At 39.2% G+C, this 18095-nt stretch overlaps 2 protein-coding genes across 2 annotated transcripts; both read right to left on the reverse strand.

The window, feature by feature from the left end:
* Positions 1 to 1995: 1995 nt before the first annotated feature.
* Positions 1996 to 2385, reverse strand: LOC114914112 (protein LIM1). Its single transcript, XM_029264314.1, has one exon. The coding sequence runs from the start codon at positions 2383 to 2385 to the stop codon at positions 1996 to 1998; it is 390 nt and encodes a 129-aa protein (XP_029120147.1).
* A 651-nt stretch (positions 2386 to 3036) lies between these two features.
* LOC105043407 (probable methyltransferase PMT15) lies at positions 3037 to 6645 on the reverse strand. The gene is made up of 6 exons (XM_010920939.4): positions 5641 to 6645; positions 4701 to 4911; positions 4315 to 4612; positions 3850 to 4239; positions 3686 to 3763; positions 3037 to 3597 (listed from the first exon to the last, which is right to left on the reverse strand). The coding sequence occupies exons 1-6, from the start codon at positions 6331 to 6333 to the stop codon at positions 3354 to 3356; spliced, it is 1914 nt and encodes a 637-aa protein (XP_010919241.1). The 5' UTR covers positions 6334 to 6645; the 3' UTR covers positions 3037 to 3353.
* Positions 6646 to 18095: the final 11450 nt, after the last annotated feature.

The following is an 18095-nucleotide window of genomic DNA, read 5'->3' on the forward strand; positions in this document are numbered from 1 at the left end:
ACATATGAGTTGTTAGGTGCTTTAGAAAGTATTGAAATTGACCATTCTAGTGGAGCCTTTGCTCAATTAGCTTGTATACAACTGCTTTGGTACGTAGTGGGTCCATTGGCCCATCATGTTTCCTAATCATGTGCCGATTGTTGGACGGAAATGTCTTAGACGCCAACCTTGGGTGTAACACCTTTTCCCAGCTGAGGATTCACTAGCTAAGTTCTTAAAAACTCTGATAGTCTTGTTTCTCAACTAAATCGAGTTGACTCCAAAACCAGATCAGATCTCAGCAGGTCTGTCAAATTGTAGATCTAATGAATGAGCCCTTCTTTTATGTGAAAGGATAAACATATATAAAAAAATTTGGAACATGTGTGAAGTAAAAGTCAAATACATGTGCATAGAATTTAGACTAGATCAAGTTTGAGAGCTAACTTAGCAAGTCAACCAACGTTCAGATCACACCATTGGCATCTCAGTTGATAACCATTTAAGGTAATCAACTTAACAGTCAATCTATAACAATTACAGCAGAAACAAAAGAAAAAAGAAAAGGAAGGAAGGAAAGTCGGGAGAAAAAAAAAAAAAAAACTTAACAATCAATTAGGCTGAGTTGGTTAGGTTTCGAGTTGGTTCTCAGATACTGTATCATAATGCATCTACGAGAACTGGTTTGTCTTGAAGTGTAATGGGCTATGCTCATGGCCAGTAGAGTTTCTGGATTATGATTGATATGGCAAAAAATTATATACACACAAGTGTACAAAAGACGTGGGCCAATGTGCTCAACCTATAAGAGCTCTGTAGATATATAACCCGAAAAGAGAGAAACAAAGAGCTTTATGGATCCTCTCTGATATAGCTCAAAGTCTTAGGGGTGGTAACCAAAGACAGAAGAAAAGAGTGGCCAATATCCAACCATCAGCAACGAACCCCACTCCTTCCATGTGCTTCACTTACCCAATGGTCCCGTGGGGGCCTCATCACGGTCAAGCCAGCTATTAACAAGGAAATGTCTTTTATGGTCTCCTTAAGGACTTTTTTTTTTTTTTCCTCCCTTTTTCTTTGAAAGACACCATGGAAGATTTTTCTTGATTCTTTGGGATGCCTTGGTCATCATCCTGTGCTTTGTTTGTTTTCTTTTAGATCTTAATTAAATGGATGTTGAGACATTTTTATACGTTTCTCCGAAGGCATGTCACATTCCATTAATACTATGTTAACCAAATCATTTGACCTTTCTTAAGCTAATCTAACCAGTCGATATGATGGCTAGAAATAAGAAAAAGTTTAGCTTTGTTAGGTTAGAAAGAGCCCATCATCGTTGTGACTTTTTGTGAGCCCTCCACCGTCCGCATCAACAACTAGCGCGTCAACTTGCACCCCAAAATTATTGGCATGAGTTTCTTTAGGGTGCTCTCTCTTTCTGTGAAATGCTAGTCTGTAAGTGAAACGAATCATTACTGGCTTAAAAGTTGGGCAACTTATAGAAGCAGCAATGCTTGAGAGCTTCCAGTACTGTGGCTCACTCAACATCATTCCCCTTCATAAGCTTAATTAGCATGATTAAAGTGTAGCCATTAGAGTTGAGACTTGAAAGAACTTAACCTCAGATGTACCATACTCGAATGGTTTGCTTTATCCGACTTATCAAAAAAACAAAGAAAAAAAAAAAACTTAACCACATGCACAGAAAGGGTAAACCACTTTTATTCATTGCAAATTCTTCTTCTGCTCCTCGTGATACCCGCTCGGAAAGACAAAAAGGGGGAAAAAATGAAAAAAAAAAGAAAAAAAAAAAAAGACTTGGCAGGATCTCAGTTTATTCAGTTTGTAGTCACCAGATGCTTCATTCAAACTCATGGATCTGTTCATTTAAAATATATATATATATATATATATAAAAAAAAAAAAAAAAAAAAAAAAAAAAAAATATATATATATATATATATATATAAGAAGAAGAAGACAGATTAGTGAGAGGAATGTACACAAGGAATGCTACTACGAAGATGTAATAGGAGATGAAGGGAGGTCATTATTACTGCAAGTGACTGGAGAGAGATTGCAGCTGCTGGGCAAGCGAGAGATTATGTTCAGTGTGTTGCAGAGGCAGGTGTGGTCGACTCCCCGAAGAGCAGCACAGCACTGCTCATTTGGAGGACCTTGGTTCGTGCCAGGAAGGACGTAGGGAGCGCAAGAAGTGAGCTGAGCAAGCCCAGCTGAGCAGTTCTGAGACCAAGCCACTTGGGACTGGGCAGCCAGAGCCACAAGAAAGAGAACAAAGGTAACTCGAGTGAAGAAGAGCGACATGGAAGGAAGAGAGATGAATGACTTAGCTGCTGCCATTGCTTCTTTCAATTCTTGGCTGCAGGCATCCTCTGAGACACCCATTTGCATTATATATATAGACAGTGCATGAGGGAGTGAACATTGCATGACTCAACTGAGCTTTTAACTCCCAATCAAAGATTTAAGTATCATCACTAATGTATGAATCACCAACACTCCTTGTATTAGCAACCTAACAGCCTCCAAAATTTGTAAAATGAAGCAATATGTAGAACTTCAATAGAGAAAAATATATAAAGATATATAGACATACTGCAAGACTGATGGCAGTGAAAAGAACGTGCATCACTCACGCTCATAGCATCTAATGAAACATCACCGTCTTGTGGGAAACCACTACAAGAGACTTAAGAAGATAATGGGGATTAAGGTCGACAAATTTAATTAGAAGGCTGGTAAAGGTTTTAGCCGTATATGGTGTTTGATGGAAGCAATATATCCTCCTTGGACACCTTAGAATGAAGTTGCGGTATTTCGATAGGTGTCTTAGAGTCTATAGATTCCAGTGGTTAATTGTTGATTCTTTCTTTATCTCCTCACTTGGTGAATGGGCATTCAATGAATTGCATTTTGATTATTATTGACAATGTAATTAGTTAATTACTTAGCACTGTTACAAAATTTTCTTTTGGTAATAGTTATTAACTTCTTTGATCTGTAAGCAGGAAATCCAATACAAACAAGAAAAGAACGAACATAAAACAGGTGGATGATCAGCAATATTTGTCAATTCTGATTGCAGTGTTACAAAATCTTTGCAGCCAATATCTTATAATGGAGCCAGCCCACAAAACAAATCCAAACAAACAGTCGTTTTGGACTACAGACTCATCCGAATTTACTCAGCTCCAATATTTGCTTCCTCTATGCCCCCCCTTTTTTCTTTTCCACTTTATTGGAGCAATGAGAGAGTAAGGCAGCACCAATGAATTATGACTGAATGAATCATAGAAATTAAATGAAACCAGACCAGTAAGATAGCCGTATCCAATGCTTTAAAGCTCCTTTTGCTATGCAGCACCATTCTGTTGCTCTTGTTTTTCGTCCGACACTGTCCAATAATCCTTCACTGCCAATAGAATCTTCTCCCTTTGGAGGGGACCATCTTCATGGTCGGCAATCTGGCTTTTCCATCTCATTCCATCCGTAATGCTTTTGATCTTCACCAAAACATCCACGTCGTCTCTAAAGATCACTGTACTCTCAGGCCTCAGAATTCTATCCATCTCCAACAGAATGTCTTCCATTTCACATCTGAAATCATTGATGGCATCATCATCTTACATTGGATCCATACATCGAGCTAAGCAGGCAGAAAGAGTAAAAAGAAATTCCATACTACCTGTCCTTGTAAAGAGTAAACAAGGAGTCAGCATGAATGAGATCGTAAGTCCTTGGGTATGTAGACATTGCCTCGCACCTGCAGTGAATGGAAATCAGTGTCAGAAATCAAAGGGAAGAGCTACAAGTAGCCAGGGTGCCAGAATTTCTGAACTGAGAACTCACCAGTCCTGATAGGTTCCAATCAGGCCACGCTCATAGATGACACCAAGCGTGTTCACATTCGCCGCCGTCGGCACAATGTTCATGACCCAGACTGGTATATCAGCCAGTGCAGCTGCGAAGCCACCGAACCGAGCATTCATGTCGAGCAGGTTGCGGTATCTGCCCTTCTGTCCTAAGTTGACCAATTTCTTGTAGTGCCCCACCCTCTTCTTCCATAGCTCACTATCTTGCAAGAACACCTCACCAGTAACCCCATCAAGGCTTCCACGAGCAATCCTTGGTGGCACCGCCATCAATCTCTCGGGCCATTTCTTCAATTCCCCGCCAGCAACGTCTCGAATCGAATCGACTTCAGGCAAGGGAGTGATACAAGTCTCCATGTTTGAATACCTACGTCAGCAATTCAAGGAGGTTGTGAGCAAGAGCATTCAATCCAAGAACTGAAGGTTTTAGTGCAGGATTTACCAAGCAGCATCAGGATTCCGAGCCGTGCAGAACTGGGGAGACTGGATGACCTTCCGACTAGCTTTGCAGTGAATGTGGTTGGTTGGCTTCTGCCAGATTGCAATGTCTCGTACCTCCTTTAGTTTCTTCCAGCAGAGGCTCTTCGCGACGGCTTCGATGGCCGACTGCTCTGCACTTAGATCCTCCCGTGTTCTCTGCCACCCTTTCCAGTGGCTCTTCCAGTTGATCGGAGGACCCGACAAGATCCAGTATCCACCCGGTCTCAGAATGCGGTCGATCTCGATCAAGAAGAGCCCATCTGTTTGCGGGAATGAACGCAATGAGATGAGGGGAAGAGCAATATGATGGGGTGGAGCAAAGGTAATCGAAGGACAGGAGAGGATTACCATACTGATGCCAAGGAATGAGGCAGCGAGAGCAATGGGCCATGTCGAAGGCCCTCGATGGGTACGGCAGGCGCTTGGAGGCGAGGATTCCGATCATGGCCGGCACGCCTCGCTCGAGGGCGAATTGGACCTGTGCCTCGTGTGAGTCTCTCGGTGCGATCGACATTGTTAAGATGTCTCGTGAGAGAAGGTAACCTCCCCAGCTTGCCACCTGCATTCACCATTGTTGAATCCAGCAATAATCAGTATAAACCGAAAGAACTCGGTGGTCTGGAAGAAGACTAACTCAGTGACCCACTCGGAGCGAAGCGAGTTACCCAGTTAACTCAGTGACCCGGATTTCCGGATATTCACCGTCGACTTTGACCACGTTAAGTAATCCGATGAACGAGAATCGGGGAGTGATGGACAACCCGGTGGGCTGTCGAAATTCTCGTTTTTAAGGAAAGAATTGATATTTTCCGATTTACCCAAAAAGGGAATAAAATGATCTGCAATTGAATTTACTCCATTTTTCTACATTAACCCGGAATATATAGAAAGAAAATCCCGAGTATAACGCGTGATATGGTCTAATTATACAACACCAAATTTCCTAATTAACCACAAAAAACGAAAGAGATAATTTAATCCAATTCCCTGACAATAAGTTGCTAACCCAAAACCATGAAAAAATCTTCTTGGTGGTTTCTTTCTTCTTTGATCAGATACTGAATTATAAATAGATTGATTGTTAAATTATCAAGTTTATTCCTATCATAATATTGGGAAAAAGACAACCTGTGCTTCCTAAAAAAATCCAAAATAAATTATAGAATCTTAAGCGAAGCTACCAAGATCCCAAAATCCGATTTTGTCGCCGGAACCGGCCAAATTCGCCGGAGAACCGGCCGAAACGCCGCCACGAAGACAAGAACAGAGTAGAGAAAGAATAACTCACCCCACAACCGGTGTCGATAGCGGTCCGGATGGACCCATCGCGGAGGTTGATGAGCCGACCGATGTCGTCGATATAGGCGTCGGCGCCGTTGGGGAACATGGTCCCGCCGCCGGGGAACCGGAACTTGTCCCCGTCGACCCGAATCCAATTCTGGACCGCCTTCTCCACCGTGAGCTCCTTGTGGGGCACGTTCGCGAACCACGCCACCTCGCGGCTCGCCGGCCACGGGAACGGGTTCCGGTAGCCCGCCGGCGCCGGGATCATGCACCGGAGCTCCTCCCCCTTCTGCGGGCAGTGCCTCTCCCGGAAGATGAGCCGGTCCTGGGGGAACTTGAAGGACCGCTTCACGTCCTCGCACGGGGTGTACTCCGAGTACTTGGCGTCGCACGCCGGGAAGCCCCGCGCCGCCGGGAGGGCGTCGACGGCGGAGTCATCGGCGGCGTGGTGGGTGCCAAAGTCGAGAGTCGTGGGGGAGTTGTTGCTATGGTTGCAGGACACGGTGGCGAGGATGGTGGAGGAGGAGGCGAGGGAGGGGGCGCCGCCGCCGCCGCCGCCGCCGTGCTGCCAGATGCCGAGAAGGTAGGAGGCGGAACAGAGGAGGGCGATTAGAGCGATGGAAAGGAGATTGAGCCGCTGCCAATAAGGCTTGTAGAGTTTCCATATAGCGGAATATGGCGTGGAAGCGCCGGCCATATCGTTAGAATCGAATCACGCCACCCAGCCTCTCTGTTTAGGGTCTTGGAAACAGAGGACAGAGAGGAGAGAAGAGAGTGGGGATGAGGGAAACCGGGGGAGGCTGGCTAAGGCTATATGTCCCTATTGGGCGGTGATATATAGTTCGGGAGTGTATGATATCTTTCTTTCTTTATTCTTCCTTTTTTTCTATACAAGAGAAGCCTCGCGCAGCCGGACTCGGACCTCCGATGGCCCCGGTTTCCGCTTTGCCAGAAGCCAGCCCCAGAAACGCCTCTTTCCCTGTCCTTTTCACTACCTGTACTGACTCTATTTGAGGTGGAAGTTTTTTTTTTTTTTTTTTGCCTTCTTACGCTGCTACGCATCTCGAGAGTTAAATATAATTGTGTAGATAGTACGTAAGATATAATTGTGTTTGGGGGAATGGATAACGGGGGTGGGTTTGAATGCATGTGGGGAAGGGGGATTGGAAGAAGGATGCGGATATTATTATATTAAGCTGATGTTACCCTTTCGGAATGCATTCGAGTGGGATTTAGTGATTGGAGTGATCGTTACGCTTGCTTAATTGTTTTTGCAATGTTTGGTGAAATAAATGTTTGATTGTGCGAGGATACTTGAGCCATGGGAGTAAGGGACGCCAACGAAAGAGGTCGGGCGCGGCTTCGGTTTGGGTTGGCTTGGGAAATACGGGCTGGGGTTTGGGTTGGGCCTGCTTAGGGATTCGTGGTGCCTTTGGATGGAATCCAAGCTTCCGCTTTTGGATGGATTTGGCCAGGTTTTGTCTTCTGGTGCAGAGAACAGAGAAAGGGAAGGTTCTATTCTGTACTACGAGCCTGCATCGACTCATCCAAAGAAGAAAAATGAGGGTGGGACATTCGTGTATACTAACAACGATGTTCTGCACATGCAATACATGTGATACAAGAGAAGAAAAAGAATTGATTTAGTAAAGCACGTTTTTTGAAGACACAAAATCCAAATCCCTTGGTTGCTAAGGACAAGATCATAGTTTTCGAAGAGGCGGCTGGATGTCAATTTATATTTGCATTAGGCTCTAATTGTTAGTGTATTAGATTAGATTTCAGCCTTAACTATCTCAGCGAATATGAACCGATAAATCAACAGTATAGATCAATAAAACATCAATATTAAATATATCAACATCTCCAATTTTCTATTTATTTAAATAGATGGCCTAACTAATAAAAATCAAAAATAATGCTTCAAAACATCTACTAATTTGTATTTATTATATTCGTTGATATTTTGATTTCTTGCCTCAATATATGAGTCAAAATCTCAACATTTCTGAAATTTCCAACATTCCATCTCAACCAAGATTTAAAAAAAAAAAGATCGTGATTGATCTAAGCATTGCTCGTCTAGGGAGATGACATAAATTTTGGCTTTTAAAAATTTTGATTTTGAAACATGTATTTGTAGAATAAGGATGGAAACTTCAACGAGACTGAAAGGGATTCAGGCATCTGATCTGACTGTAACTATTTTGTGGGACTTGATACCAGCATTGCATGCAAGTGGAAATGAAAAGGAAGGCAACAGATATGTATGAGCTTCATTCTTGTAGCTTGTAAATGAGTTGAAGTTGAATTTACTTTTCATAGCTTGCTTATGATCATGAACAACTGAAACCATGCTTTTACTTGGACTTTGGCCCAGCACAAGTCTAGTTGATAAGCACCCAAAGCTTAAGCAACTGATTGGAATGATGTTGATTTTAATTGATACCACGTGGGATCCTTCAAGTTGACCATTTCTGTTTGCCATAGCTTCAACAAAAGGAAAGAAAGGAAGCACAAAACTCGACTAGATATGCTTGTTTTGATGTTCTTGACTTGGCCTCAGACAACTAGTTATATATATTTGTGTGATGAAATCTTGATGTATATAGGAGAATTTCCTTGATTATTGTTTGGTTATATATTAGATTTGATTTATTAATAAGAATAATCTCCAATTTTAATCTCTACAGACTTTTCCTCCCACCCCCTCGAGAAGAGGCACATAAGCAATTGGCTACATGATGTGGATAGCCCTCTCCCAATTACCTCTTTTTTCCTAATTACTTGATGAAAATGGAATTTGAACCTAAGTCATTTAGTACAACAACCCAATAATTCATATGTTTATAATCACAAATTTATTCCAATATAATAAAACCAGTTCTCACAGAATATAGTTAACGAAATGAAAATTCTAGTTGAGTATTTTATAGTCTGGTCATATTTAATGTACAAAAATCATGTGTCCAGCAATATCAATAAGATTATGTTATCTCATTAGCTGAGTTAGGCCTATTTTGGTCCACAGGTTTTCCTTGAGTTGCATTCAAACCTTTCAATTCTCTGCGTTGAATAAGAATACATTAAGATTTAAATCATACGCTGGGGCCATCATAGATGTGATCTTCCTCACAAATGATTCACATTCAATTTGTATTTTATGGTTTTTATACATAACCGATGTCACCAAAAACGATTATCAAGTCTGTTTCTTGTATCTCGTGGCTGGTCTGCGAGAGAGAGGAGGGGGGGGGGGGGGGGCCGATGGAGGTTATAATATTAATAAGATAAATTAAACTACAGATCATACACACACTCTCTCTCTCTCCGTCTCTCTCTTTGCATGCCTAAAAACTTTTCGGACTCGTTTGGTTCACGAGAAGTAAAAAGGATAAGAGCAGTTCTGAGAAGCGAGAGGAGATCTTTTGTTTGATTGAAATTTTAAGAAGAGTTAAAATAGAAAAAGTTCTTCCCATGAGAAGACGCTTCCCATATTTCATGAAAAGTGAAAACTCATGAGAAAGATGAGTTTTGGCACTTCCCATGAGATGGAAAGTAGTAGTATTTTTTCTTACTCAAAATAATCTTTTAAGATTTATGGCTAAGATTTCACAAAATATCATAGATAGTTAGGATGAAATACTGAATAGTATAATATAATATTATATTAATATTATAATATTTATATTTTAATATTTTATATATTATTTTATTATATTTATATTAATATTAAATTATATTAATATAATATTATATTTATTAAGATATTAATAAATTTAATATATTGAAATATTAATATTGTATTAATATAATATAATATATATTAATATTATATCAATATAATAAATTATTATGATCTAATATTATATTATAAATATTAATATTAATTTTATATTATTATAAATATAATATTATTATTTATATAAAGTTTGATAGCAAAATGTATGATCTTATATCTATTAACGGTATAATAGGTATTCTACGTAGTATTTCAAAAACATGGATGCTCAACCAAACATAAGCATTTTTAGTAAGTTATTTTTCATAATCAATCAAACATACAAAATTTTATTTTTATGAAAAATTTTTTAAAAAATAATTTTTTAAAAAATAAATTTTTTCGTAAATCAAATGAGTCTTCAATGCACCATATCATTCAATTTTACGGTGGAGAAATTAATAGTCCACGCATAGCTATTCATAGAAATAATAAAACTTGCTCGAACAATAACATTACTTTAAAGAAAAAAATTTTTTTTTATAAGAAAAATGGAGTTGAAGGGGAGGCGATCCAATGCACCTACCTCCCTTGGCATGACCATACGGCCCAACCCCATTAAGAATATTTGATTCTGGATCGAGTTTGGATGAATAGACAGCCTCCTCCCTACTATATGGATGAATCCAATACGTGAGTATGTTACTCCAGTATCATTGAGGGTCAACGATCAGATACCGCTTTCAGATGCCATGTTGGACCATCAAGATACGCTCCATTCGCAGTCATTCGCGTTCTGACATTTAATCACAGTCTGATATCCTCGAGATTCGAATCCAGATCATTTCGTTGGAAGCAAAAGTCTATTCCGTTGGGATGCTATCCGGTGGCAAAAAAAAAAAAAATTCAACTCAATCAAAACTGGCGAAGATGTTGGCTGCTATTAATCAATTGGCATGTCATAACTCCCTTTGAAAACTTGATGGTCGCAAAACTCCAACCTACCTACTTTCGTGTGTGTGTGTGTGAGCTTGACTTATACCAAAAAAGAAGCTTGACTGGATATATTGGCAAAGACTTTGAAATCTACAAATAATTAAAGAAGCTAAGTAGAAGTTCAACATTTGGCAGAACTCTGCACCATGTTATGAGCATCCAAGCTTTTGAATTCTAAAAGATTACAGCGGCTACGGTCCCGCCAAGGCCGCTATTTGGCTCGAATCCCAACACCACCGGAATGGGTCAACGAGTCGCGGTTCGGCGTTCCAATGAAGCTCGTGGGCAAGTTGGCAACTCGGTGAATCTATCGCCGCATTCCTAGAAAATAAATATAGAAAATTATTTAGGTTGACCGAGAGAATTTCTAGGGGAAAATTATTGGACCATCAGCGTAACGATATCACTTCCCCTCATGCTAATATTTTCACGGGTTTATTACTTTGTCTTTTAGCCTCTTGGCGAGGCAGATCCGATCCAGATAACCCACACTCCTCTCTCCTGGTCAACGTCAGACGCTCACCACCTGCCACTTGATGGAATCGGATGGTCCCCTATGTTGGACCTCTGTGCCGATCAATTATTGCTAATAATTTAAATTAAATTAAATAGTTGATAAAGATTACAGTGAACCCCTAATACGACTATGCTCGTGTGTGCACATGGTTTTGGGACTCTGGTCTGGTTCATGGGAAGCATCCATTTAATTTAGCAGCAAGCACCCCGTTTTGGCTTAGGGTTTAGTGTGTGTGTGTCCGTATCCCTGATTCCACCACCCACCAGTCATATAATAGCTTAGGGTAGCGTCATGCAACTAACCCTCCTTTTGCTTTAAAGGGACCAATCAAATTTTATCCAAAAGAAAGAATAAGAGACCAAACAAGTCTCATGACCATGTGCCTCGCTAAGACCTATTGTTGATTTATTCCCCTCCCCCCTACCCATCCAATCCAAAACCTTTTTCTCTGCTTCCTTGCTATTTTCTAAATCGTTTTACTCTGGTAGCATACGCCAGACGATAGAATTGTGGTGAGAATAAAATTAGCATTCCAGGCTTAAAGATTAGAGAAAAACGATCTTTTTTTTTTTTTTTTTTTTGGAAACTTTTATCTGGATCCCAATGAAACCCTTCCAAAAGGATGCTAAAAGGAAGCAAAATGAGATTAAAATGGAAGAATTCGTGTGGCTTAAGGTGGAGCTGAGATGCAAGGTAGATCCTAAGAAATATAAATTGGCTAGCATCCTAAGATATGATGGTTGATATCAATTTAGTGGGTTCCATGAGGATATGCTGAAGTTGTTGGTTAAACGAAAAATTTATTCAACTTTTAAGTCCAGGTTATAGAAGTTTTAATTTTTTTTTTGAAAAAAAAGAATAGTGTTGGAAAGAGATCAAAAAAAAAAAAAAGTAATATTTTTAAAACACTGTACAGTGAACTAACAAGCTGTTCAATTCATGGGTCGATCGATCGGACTAGTTTGAGCAATGGTCCAATTACCCTTGAAGGGCAAGTCTAAAGTATTGATACAATACGGAGGGCAAGCATGTCATCAAAGATAAGCCCCTTTCCGATGATTCTGAGCTTGAGAAGCTTGATGTTGGAGGAGTCATATGGTGCATGTGGTGGATCTTACGGTGATGGTGCTTAAGCTCAATGCTGTGGGAGAACCAGCCAACACCAGCAATGGTGATGTTGAGAGGGTGGTGGTAGGCCATGAAGGAGGAATGGCATGCTAGGGAGGACTTGAAGCAGGTTGTGAGTGGAGGAGATCTCCTTGGTGCTAGGGTTTTAAGAGTGTGAATGGGGCAGTAAGTTTGACACATTGATCTTTGGCATTTTCTCCTCTTCGAAGTCCCAATTTTGCAACCCAAGGTTGGGTTAGGGTTTAACCCCTCTAATAGTGGGATAAGAGAGAGGATGGGAATTAAGGACTAGGGATTGGGCTAAAAGAAAGGGGATCGGATTAGGGATTTGCTTGAAACAATATAATTTAACGAAGAAAATAAAGAAATTGATGAATAACCAATTATATCGTTACAAGGGAGTATCGAAATAGTAAGAAAGAAAGGTTCTTTGAATATGGAGCGAATCTTGTAGAATGTGAGGACAAAGCATAACTCATTGCATCTTGGTCAGCTTATTGAGGTTGCCATTAGCAGAAAACTTATGGAGCTCTTCGATGTTTTTCTCTTGCTCATCTTTCTTCTTTCCCTTCCTTTAACCATCATTGGCAAATAAAGGTACCAAAGTAGTGCATTTACCTCCTCCTTATCACTGTCGGCTGCAAGCAATCCATTGATGGCATCCTTTTCTGATAGGTTCGACAATTCGAAAAAAAATTCTTGCTCCTAGACGACAATCTCGAAGGGATTTTTTATTTCTCCTCTCTAAGAGTTTGGATGAACTAGTGAAGAAGACCTTTTTTGATTAGTTATTGGATTGTCGAATCACATATTCGGTTGTTTGCAACAATCTCATAACAATTGATTTATCGAGTTGGGCCGGCTAATCTAATCGATCCATATGGTTCTCTTGAATTTGATCAGAATTTGATTATTTTTAAATTATTCTGAAAACTGAACTAGATAGATGATCGGTTCCTAGTTAAATTGGTCAAACCAACCAATACGATTTGATTTTAAAAATATTGAAAAGAGGAGAGACTTCAAAAAGATAGCAGACAGAAATATACGGAAACAAACAAAATACACCAATATATTGGGTGGAGATAAAAGATACAGGTGGAGATCAGTGGATCCCATCACCAGTAGTTGGTATTATATATAATGATGAATTTATTTTTTTGATGGAAAATGATGAATTTATTTTGCACTAGTCTCTAGCATGTCCATGTATGATAAGCGAAAGGAAAGATTAAGTGCATGACGTGAAAGTGAGGATAGACGTTTCAAGAAGCTGAGGTGGGTGTGGAGATACAAGTGAAGAAGGGGAGACCTACGTGTGGACCTCAAATGCCAAGTTGACGTTACATAATAATAGAGAGGATACAAATTTTTTAGATATTGCTGTCGATTCTTCGTCATCTTCTTGTCAAATTTCTGTCTCATAGTTCCACTTGGTGCACAAAAGGTTGCATGGATGTCAATGTCGGGGTTACGTTACTTGTTGGGCCTCACTTTGGAGGGAGATGGAGCGGTGCAAGGGGGGGTGACCGTAGCAGTTTTGTTTTCCTATTACCCCATTCCACTGGTTAGCGTACCCCGCAAGACAATATGCAGGGGATCATCGACTTCATGGAAGGAAGCATTCCTCCCACCACCTAGGGCTAAAAATGGGCCGGGTTAAATCAGGCTATGCCTCTATCCAAACTCAGCTCGAAATATTTTTTTAGACTTTAAACCGGATTTAGGTCTAAAAAAAATTTAAAACATAAGGTTCGAGCCTAATCCAAGCCCAATCCAGAGCCTGGCCCAAACCAAATCAGGTCGATCCAATCTCGAGCCCAAGCCCGAAACCCAGCTCAACCCCTTCCCTCTGTTTCTCTCACCTTTTGCCCTTTCTCTCTCGCGAAACTTCCATATGCTTCACCGGCCCTCTCCTCCCCTCTTTTATCGAAAAGGGAGATGTTGTAAAGTCGTCGCAGGAGATCCCGCGGAGAGATTGAGGTCATCGAGGACGAGGGAGATCACGGTGCTGGAGTTATCGCAGGAGATCCCGCCCTAGTCACGGGGGCAGGTGGACGATCCCTCTGGTGGGTGCTTCCAGAAGTCGATGATGTTGGAGGAGCGGTCGGTGCGGATGCCGTTCTTGAACTCCATGAGGGATCAGATGTCGTCGGAGGGTGCGGCAATGGAGAGTTGGCCAACGAAGAAGAAGACCGTCCAAATGATGGACGTCAAAAGACCGGATGTCATCGAAGGATGGATTGTGCGGTGCTCTCTACTCTGCCAATCTTCCGAGAAGCAGACGAGGGTGGGTTGGGGTAGTTTCTGGATGACGGATGGACAAAGGCGGCGAACGAACGAGACCAACGGTGGACGGATGAAGCTAGGGCGAAGAGAGTGATGGGAGAAGATCAGAAGATGGGTGCATCCGATGGAGAAGGGATTTTAAGCAATCGGACGGATAAATCGATTTGAAATTTTAAGGTGAGTCCTAATTGGCCAAGATTGGACTCAGATTATTGATTGAGTTAAACTCATTTAGAATCAGGCTTAACTGGGCTATTAGATTTTTAATAAGATTTTTTTTTGGCTATTGATCGGGCTAAGATTCGGGCTCGGGTCGGGTCAAAAATATGTCCGAGCCTGACCCGAAAGACAAATGGGTCCTATATTGAAGTCCAAATCTGACCTGAATTGTTTCGAGCCAAGTTCAAAGCCGATCCAAAGTCAGTCTAGTCCAATGAGTCTTGGATCGGCTCGAGCCAAGTTCCAGTCCTACCACCACCCCACACCGCCACCAATACGGCGACTCCTAAGAAGGGTTATTGCTAGTTGTTGTAAAAAAATTTTGTCAGCTATGGATTTGTATCGAGCCATTCGCCCGCCCAGGCCCTATCATCTTGAGAAAATATTCATTGCAAATGGTGATATCACGTCACCATTGTAACAAGCCAATAAAAAGTTGAGAATGAGTGAAATACATTGAGTAGCGTAGGATATTATCTACCGGAATCGATGCAATATATGACAATCGATGATATATAAAAATTTTAATTGATTTATTATAAATTTGACATGATATCATTGTTGCAATGAATATTTTTTTTTACTGTCTAGAAGCACACCCTAACCTAAATTTGAGCATGTGGTTGTGCTGGATGGAAAAAAAAAAATTCCCGCAGCATTCGTGCCGAGAGTGTGTTGGATTGGTACGATCTATGTTTTTTTTTTTTTTTTTGATAAAGATTGGTACGATCTATGTTAAAATGAACTTACAGTCCACGAATCCAAACGAGAGTTTAATTCATTTTCTACTGGATGATCCAAGCAGACTCTTAAAAGCCGAAAAAAAAAAGGGCGGGGGGGAGCGGGCGGAAAAAGAAAACAACCGTGCAACTGGTGGGAAGGTCCCAGGGGGAAGAGTGGGATTCTCGTGCTCGCCACTGATGCGCATGTCTCAGAGGAATTTGGTTTGTAATTGAAATTGAAATATATTAGAATAAGAGTCAAACTTGCTGTCTTCCCTAACATATTTAATTAGTAAATAAAATTAAAATTAAAATAGAGAATAAATACTTGGAAAGAATAAAAATTAGATTACGGGAGATTAGGATATTCTTATTCTCTTTTAAAATCAGAATGAAAATGAGACTTTCCTAACCATATAATTGGAATGGAAGTTATCTATTCTTATTTCCATTTCTGAGTTCAATCTTTTTAAATTTAAATATGCCCCTTAAGATATTTTTCACAAGAAATCACATTGTAAGAATTTATTTTCAAATTAAAAAGATAAAAAGCTCCTTTGCAATCGGCAAAGGGATCCCACGTAGAAGCTTGGAGAAATTATTGGGTAAATTAGATTCATCATGAATCTATAGCAGCAAGTGCTAGGATTGTTTTATCCTAGCTCGATGGTGGACTTAGCCTACTTAATAATTCACTGCAAGAAATAGGGGTTTATTGACACAACATTTACCTATGCAAAATCTATAGCAGCAAGTGCTAGGATTGTTCTATCCTAGCTCGATGGTGGACTTAGCCTACTTAATAATTCACTGCAAGAAATAGGGGTTTATTGACACAACATTTACCTATGCAAAATTTTGCATAGGTGAAGAGCACAATTAGCTATGCAAACAAAAAAAATCGATAAAATGGGCATAATTAGTTACACTTAAGAAAAAGTATCACAAAATATAATTATCGACGTAATGGTAGTATCGGTATTTAAACCAAAACGTCGATGATGGGTGGTCTTAAATTTTTTTTATTTTGACAGACCATCTGTTGATGCTAAATTTATATAGGCAATTAAGCTAATTGCCTACACTTTAATTTTACCTAGGCAATTAACCTCATTGCCGATGCTAATTTAGCATTGATAAATTATTTTTTATTAATTTTTTATTTTTATAAAATTTTTATCGATACTAAATTGGCGTAGACAATAAGGTTAATTACCTACGTAAGATGGAAATATAAGCAATTGAATTTATTGCCTACGTAAATTTAGCGTCGGCAAATATTTTACCTTTTTATTAATTTTTTTATTTTAAAAAATTACTTTTCAATGCTAAATTTACTTAGGCAATTAAGCTAATTACCTGCGCGTCTATCTTGCGTAGGTAATTAACCTCATTGCCTACGCTAAGTTAGCATGAAAATTTTTTTTATTATTTATTATTTTTATAAATAATTTATCGATGCTAAATTTACGTAGGCAATTAGTTTAATTGCCTATGCTTAGGATTTGCGTGAGCAATTTGCTCCATTACTTATGCTAATTTAGCATCAGTAAATTATCTTTTTTATTATTTTTTTATTTTCATAAGTAATTTGCCGACACAAAATTTATGTAGGCAATAAGCTTAATTGCCTATACTTCAATCTTGCATAGGTAATTACTCTCATTATCTATGCTAACTTAGCATCGGTAAATATTTTTTTATTTTAATAATTTATCGACGTTAAATTTGTGTAGGTAATTAGCTTAATTGCCTATGCTTAGAATTTGCATAGGCAATTCGCTTCATTACCTATGCTAATTTAGAGTCGGCAAATTATTTTTTTATTAATTTTTTATTTTTGCAATCCATTTGTCGATGCTAAATATGTGTAGGCAATTAGAATAATTGCCTGTAATTATTACTTACATAGAAAATTAAAATCATTGTCGATACTAATTTGACATTGGTAAATATTTTTTTATTATTTTTTTATTTTTGTAAATAATTTATCGATGCTAAATTTGCATAGGCAATGAGTTTAATAGCCTATGCTTATATCTTGAATAGATAAATGACCTCTTTACCTACACAAATTTAGTGTCGGAAAATATTTTTTTTATTTTTTTAACACTAATTGACCATCCTAAATTTGTGTAAGAGAAGATCTTCTATTTTTTAAATTTATTTCTTTTAGGCTAATAAATTCATAAATATTATAATTCCTCTTACAATAAGTCAAATATCTTATCCTCATTAAAACTAGTAAAATATCCTTCTTTTAATTAATTACAGCAAATTGAATATTATTTTTTCTTAAAAATCATCATTTGTTCTCCGAAAAAAGATAATCTCTGCATGTTTTTTTATTTGCTTGCTTAACTTCCAAATTTGAAATAGACATTGATACTTGGATAAAAAAATAAAACAAAATTAGCCCCATATGTTTGATAACTACTAGTCTTGCAGTATATTTTACTCCTGATGGTCATTGTTTATAGTACGTGCTGCATGATTGGAGTGATGAGGAATGTGTAAAGATACTGAAATAATATAAGAAGACTGCTCCATCCAAAGAAGAAAGGATAAGATGATTATTATTAAAATGGTAGTCAAACTGGATATTGGCTTTCTTAAGCTGGCCGAAATACAGCCACTCTTTGACATTAGGGCTAGAACACAATTAGGCTCGGACCGGGCCTCACCCCTGCCCAAGCTTGGCCCAAATTTTTTTTAGGCTTCGAACCAAACTTAGGGCCAAAGATTTTTTAAATTTTATAGCCCAAGCCCGAGCCCAATCAGATCGGACTGAATTCATCATTTGGGCCAAATATTGGGTTGGCTCGTATTTGTTTGGTATGACCTGTAGGCTGCCTCCAAACCACGTG

Source organism: Elaeis guineensis, chromosome 4 (genome assembly GCF_000442705.2).
Source record: "Elaeis guineensis isolate ETL-2024a chromosome 4, EG11, whole genome shotgun sequence".
Lineage (NCBI taxonomy): Eukaryota > Viridiplantae > Streptophyta > Magnoliopsida > Arecales > Arecaceae > Elaeis > Elaeis guineensis.

Bases quoted from the DNA above. Each gene is read 5' to 3' on its own strand.
- LOC105043407 (XM_010920939.4), bottom strand. From the start codon at position 6,333: ATGGCCGGCGCTTCCACGCCATATTCCGCTATATGGAAACTCTACAAG. The intron at 4,240-4,314 runs GTAAATCCTGCA...TTGCTGACGTAG, and splicing joins CGGAATCCTGATGCTGCTTG to GTATTCAAACATGGAGACTT. The intron at 3,764-3,849 runs GTGAGTTCTCAG...CATTCACTGCAG, and splicing joins ATTGGAACCTATCAGGACTG to GTGCGAGGCAATGTCTACAT.
- LOC114914112 (XM_029264314.1), bottom strand. From the start codon at position 2,385: ATGGGTGTCTCAGAGGATGCCTGCAGCCAAGAATTGAAAGAAGCAATG.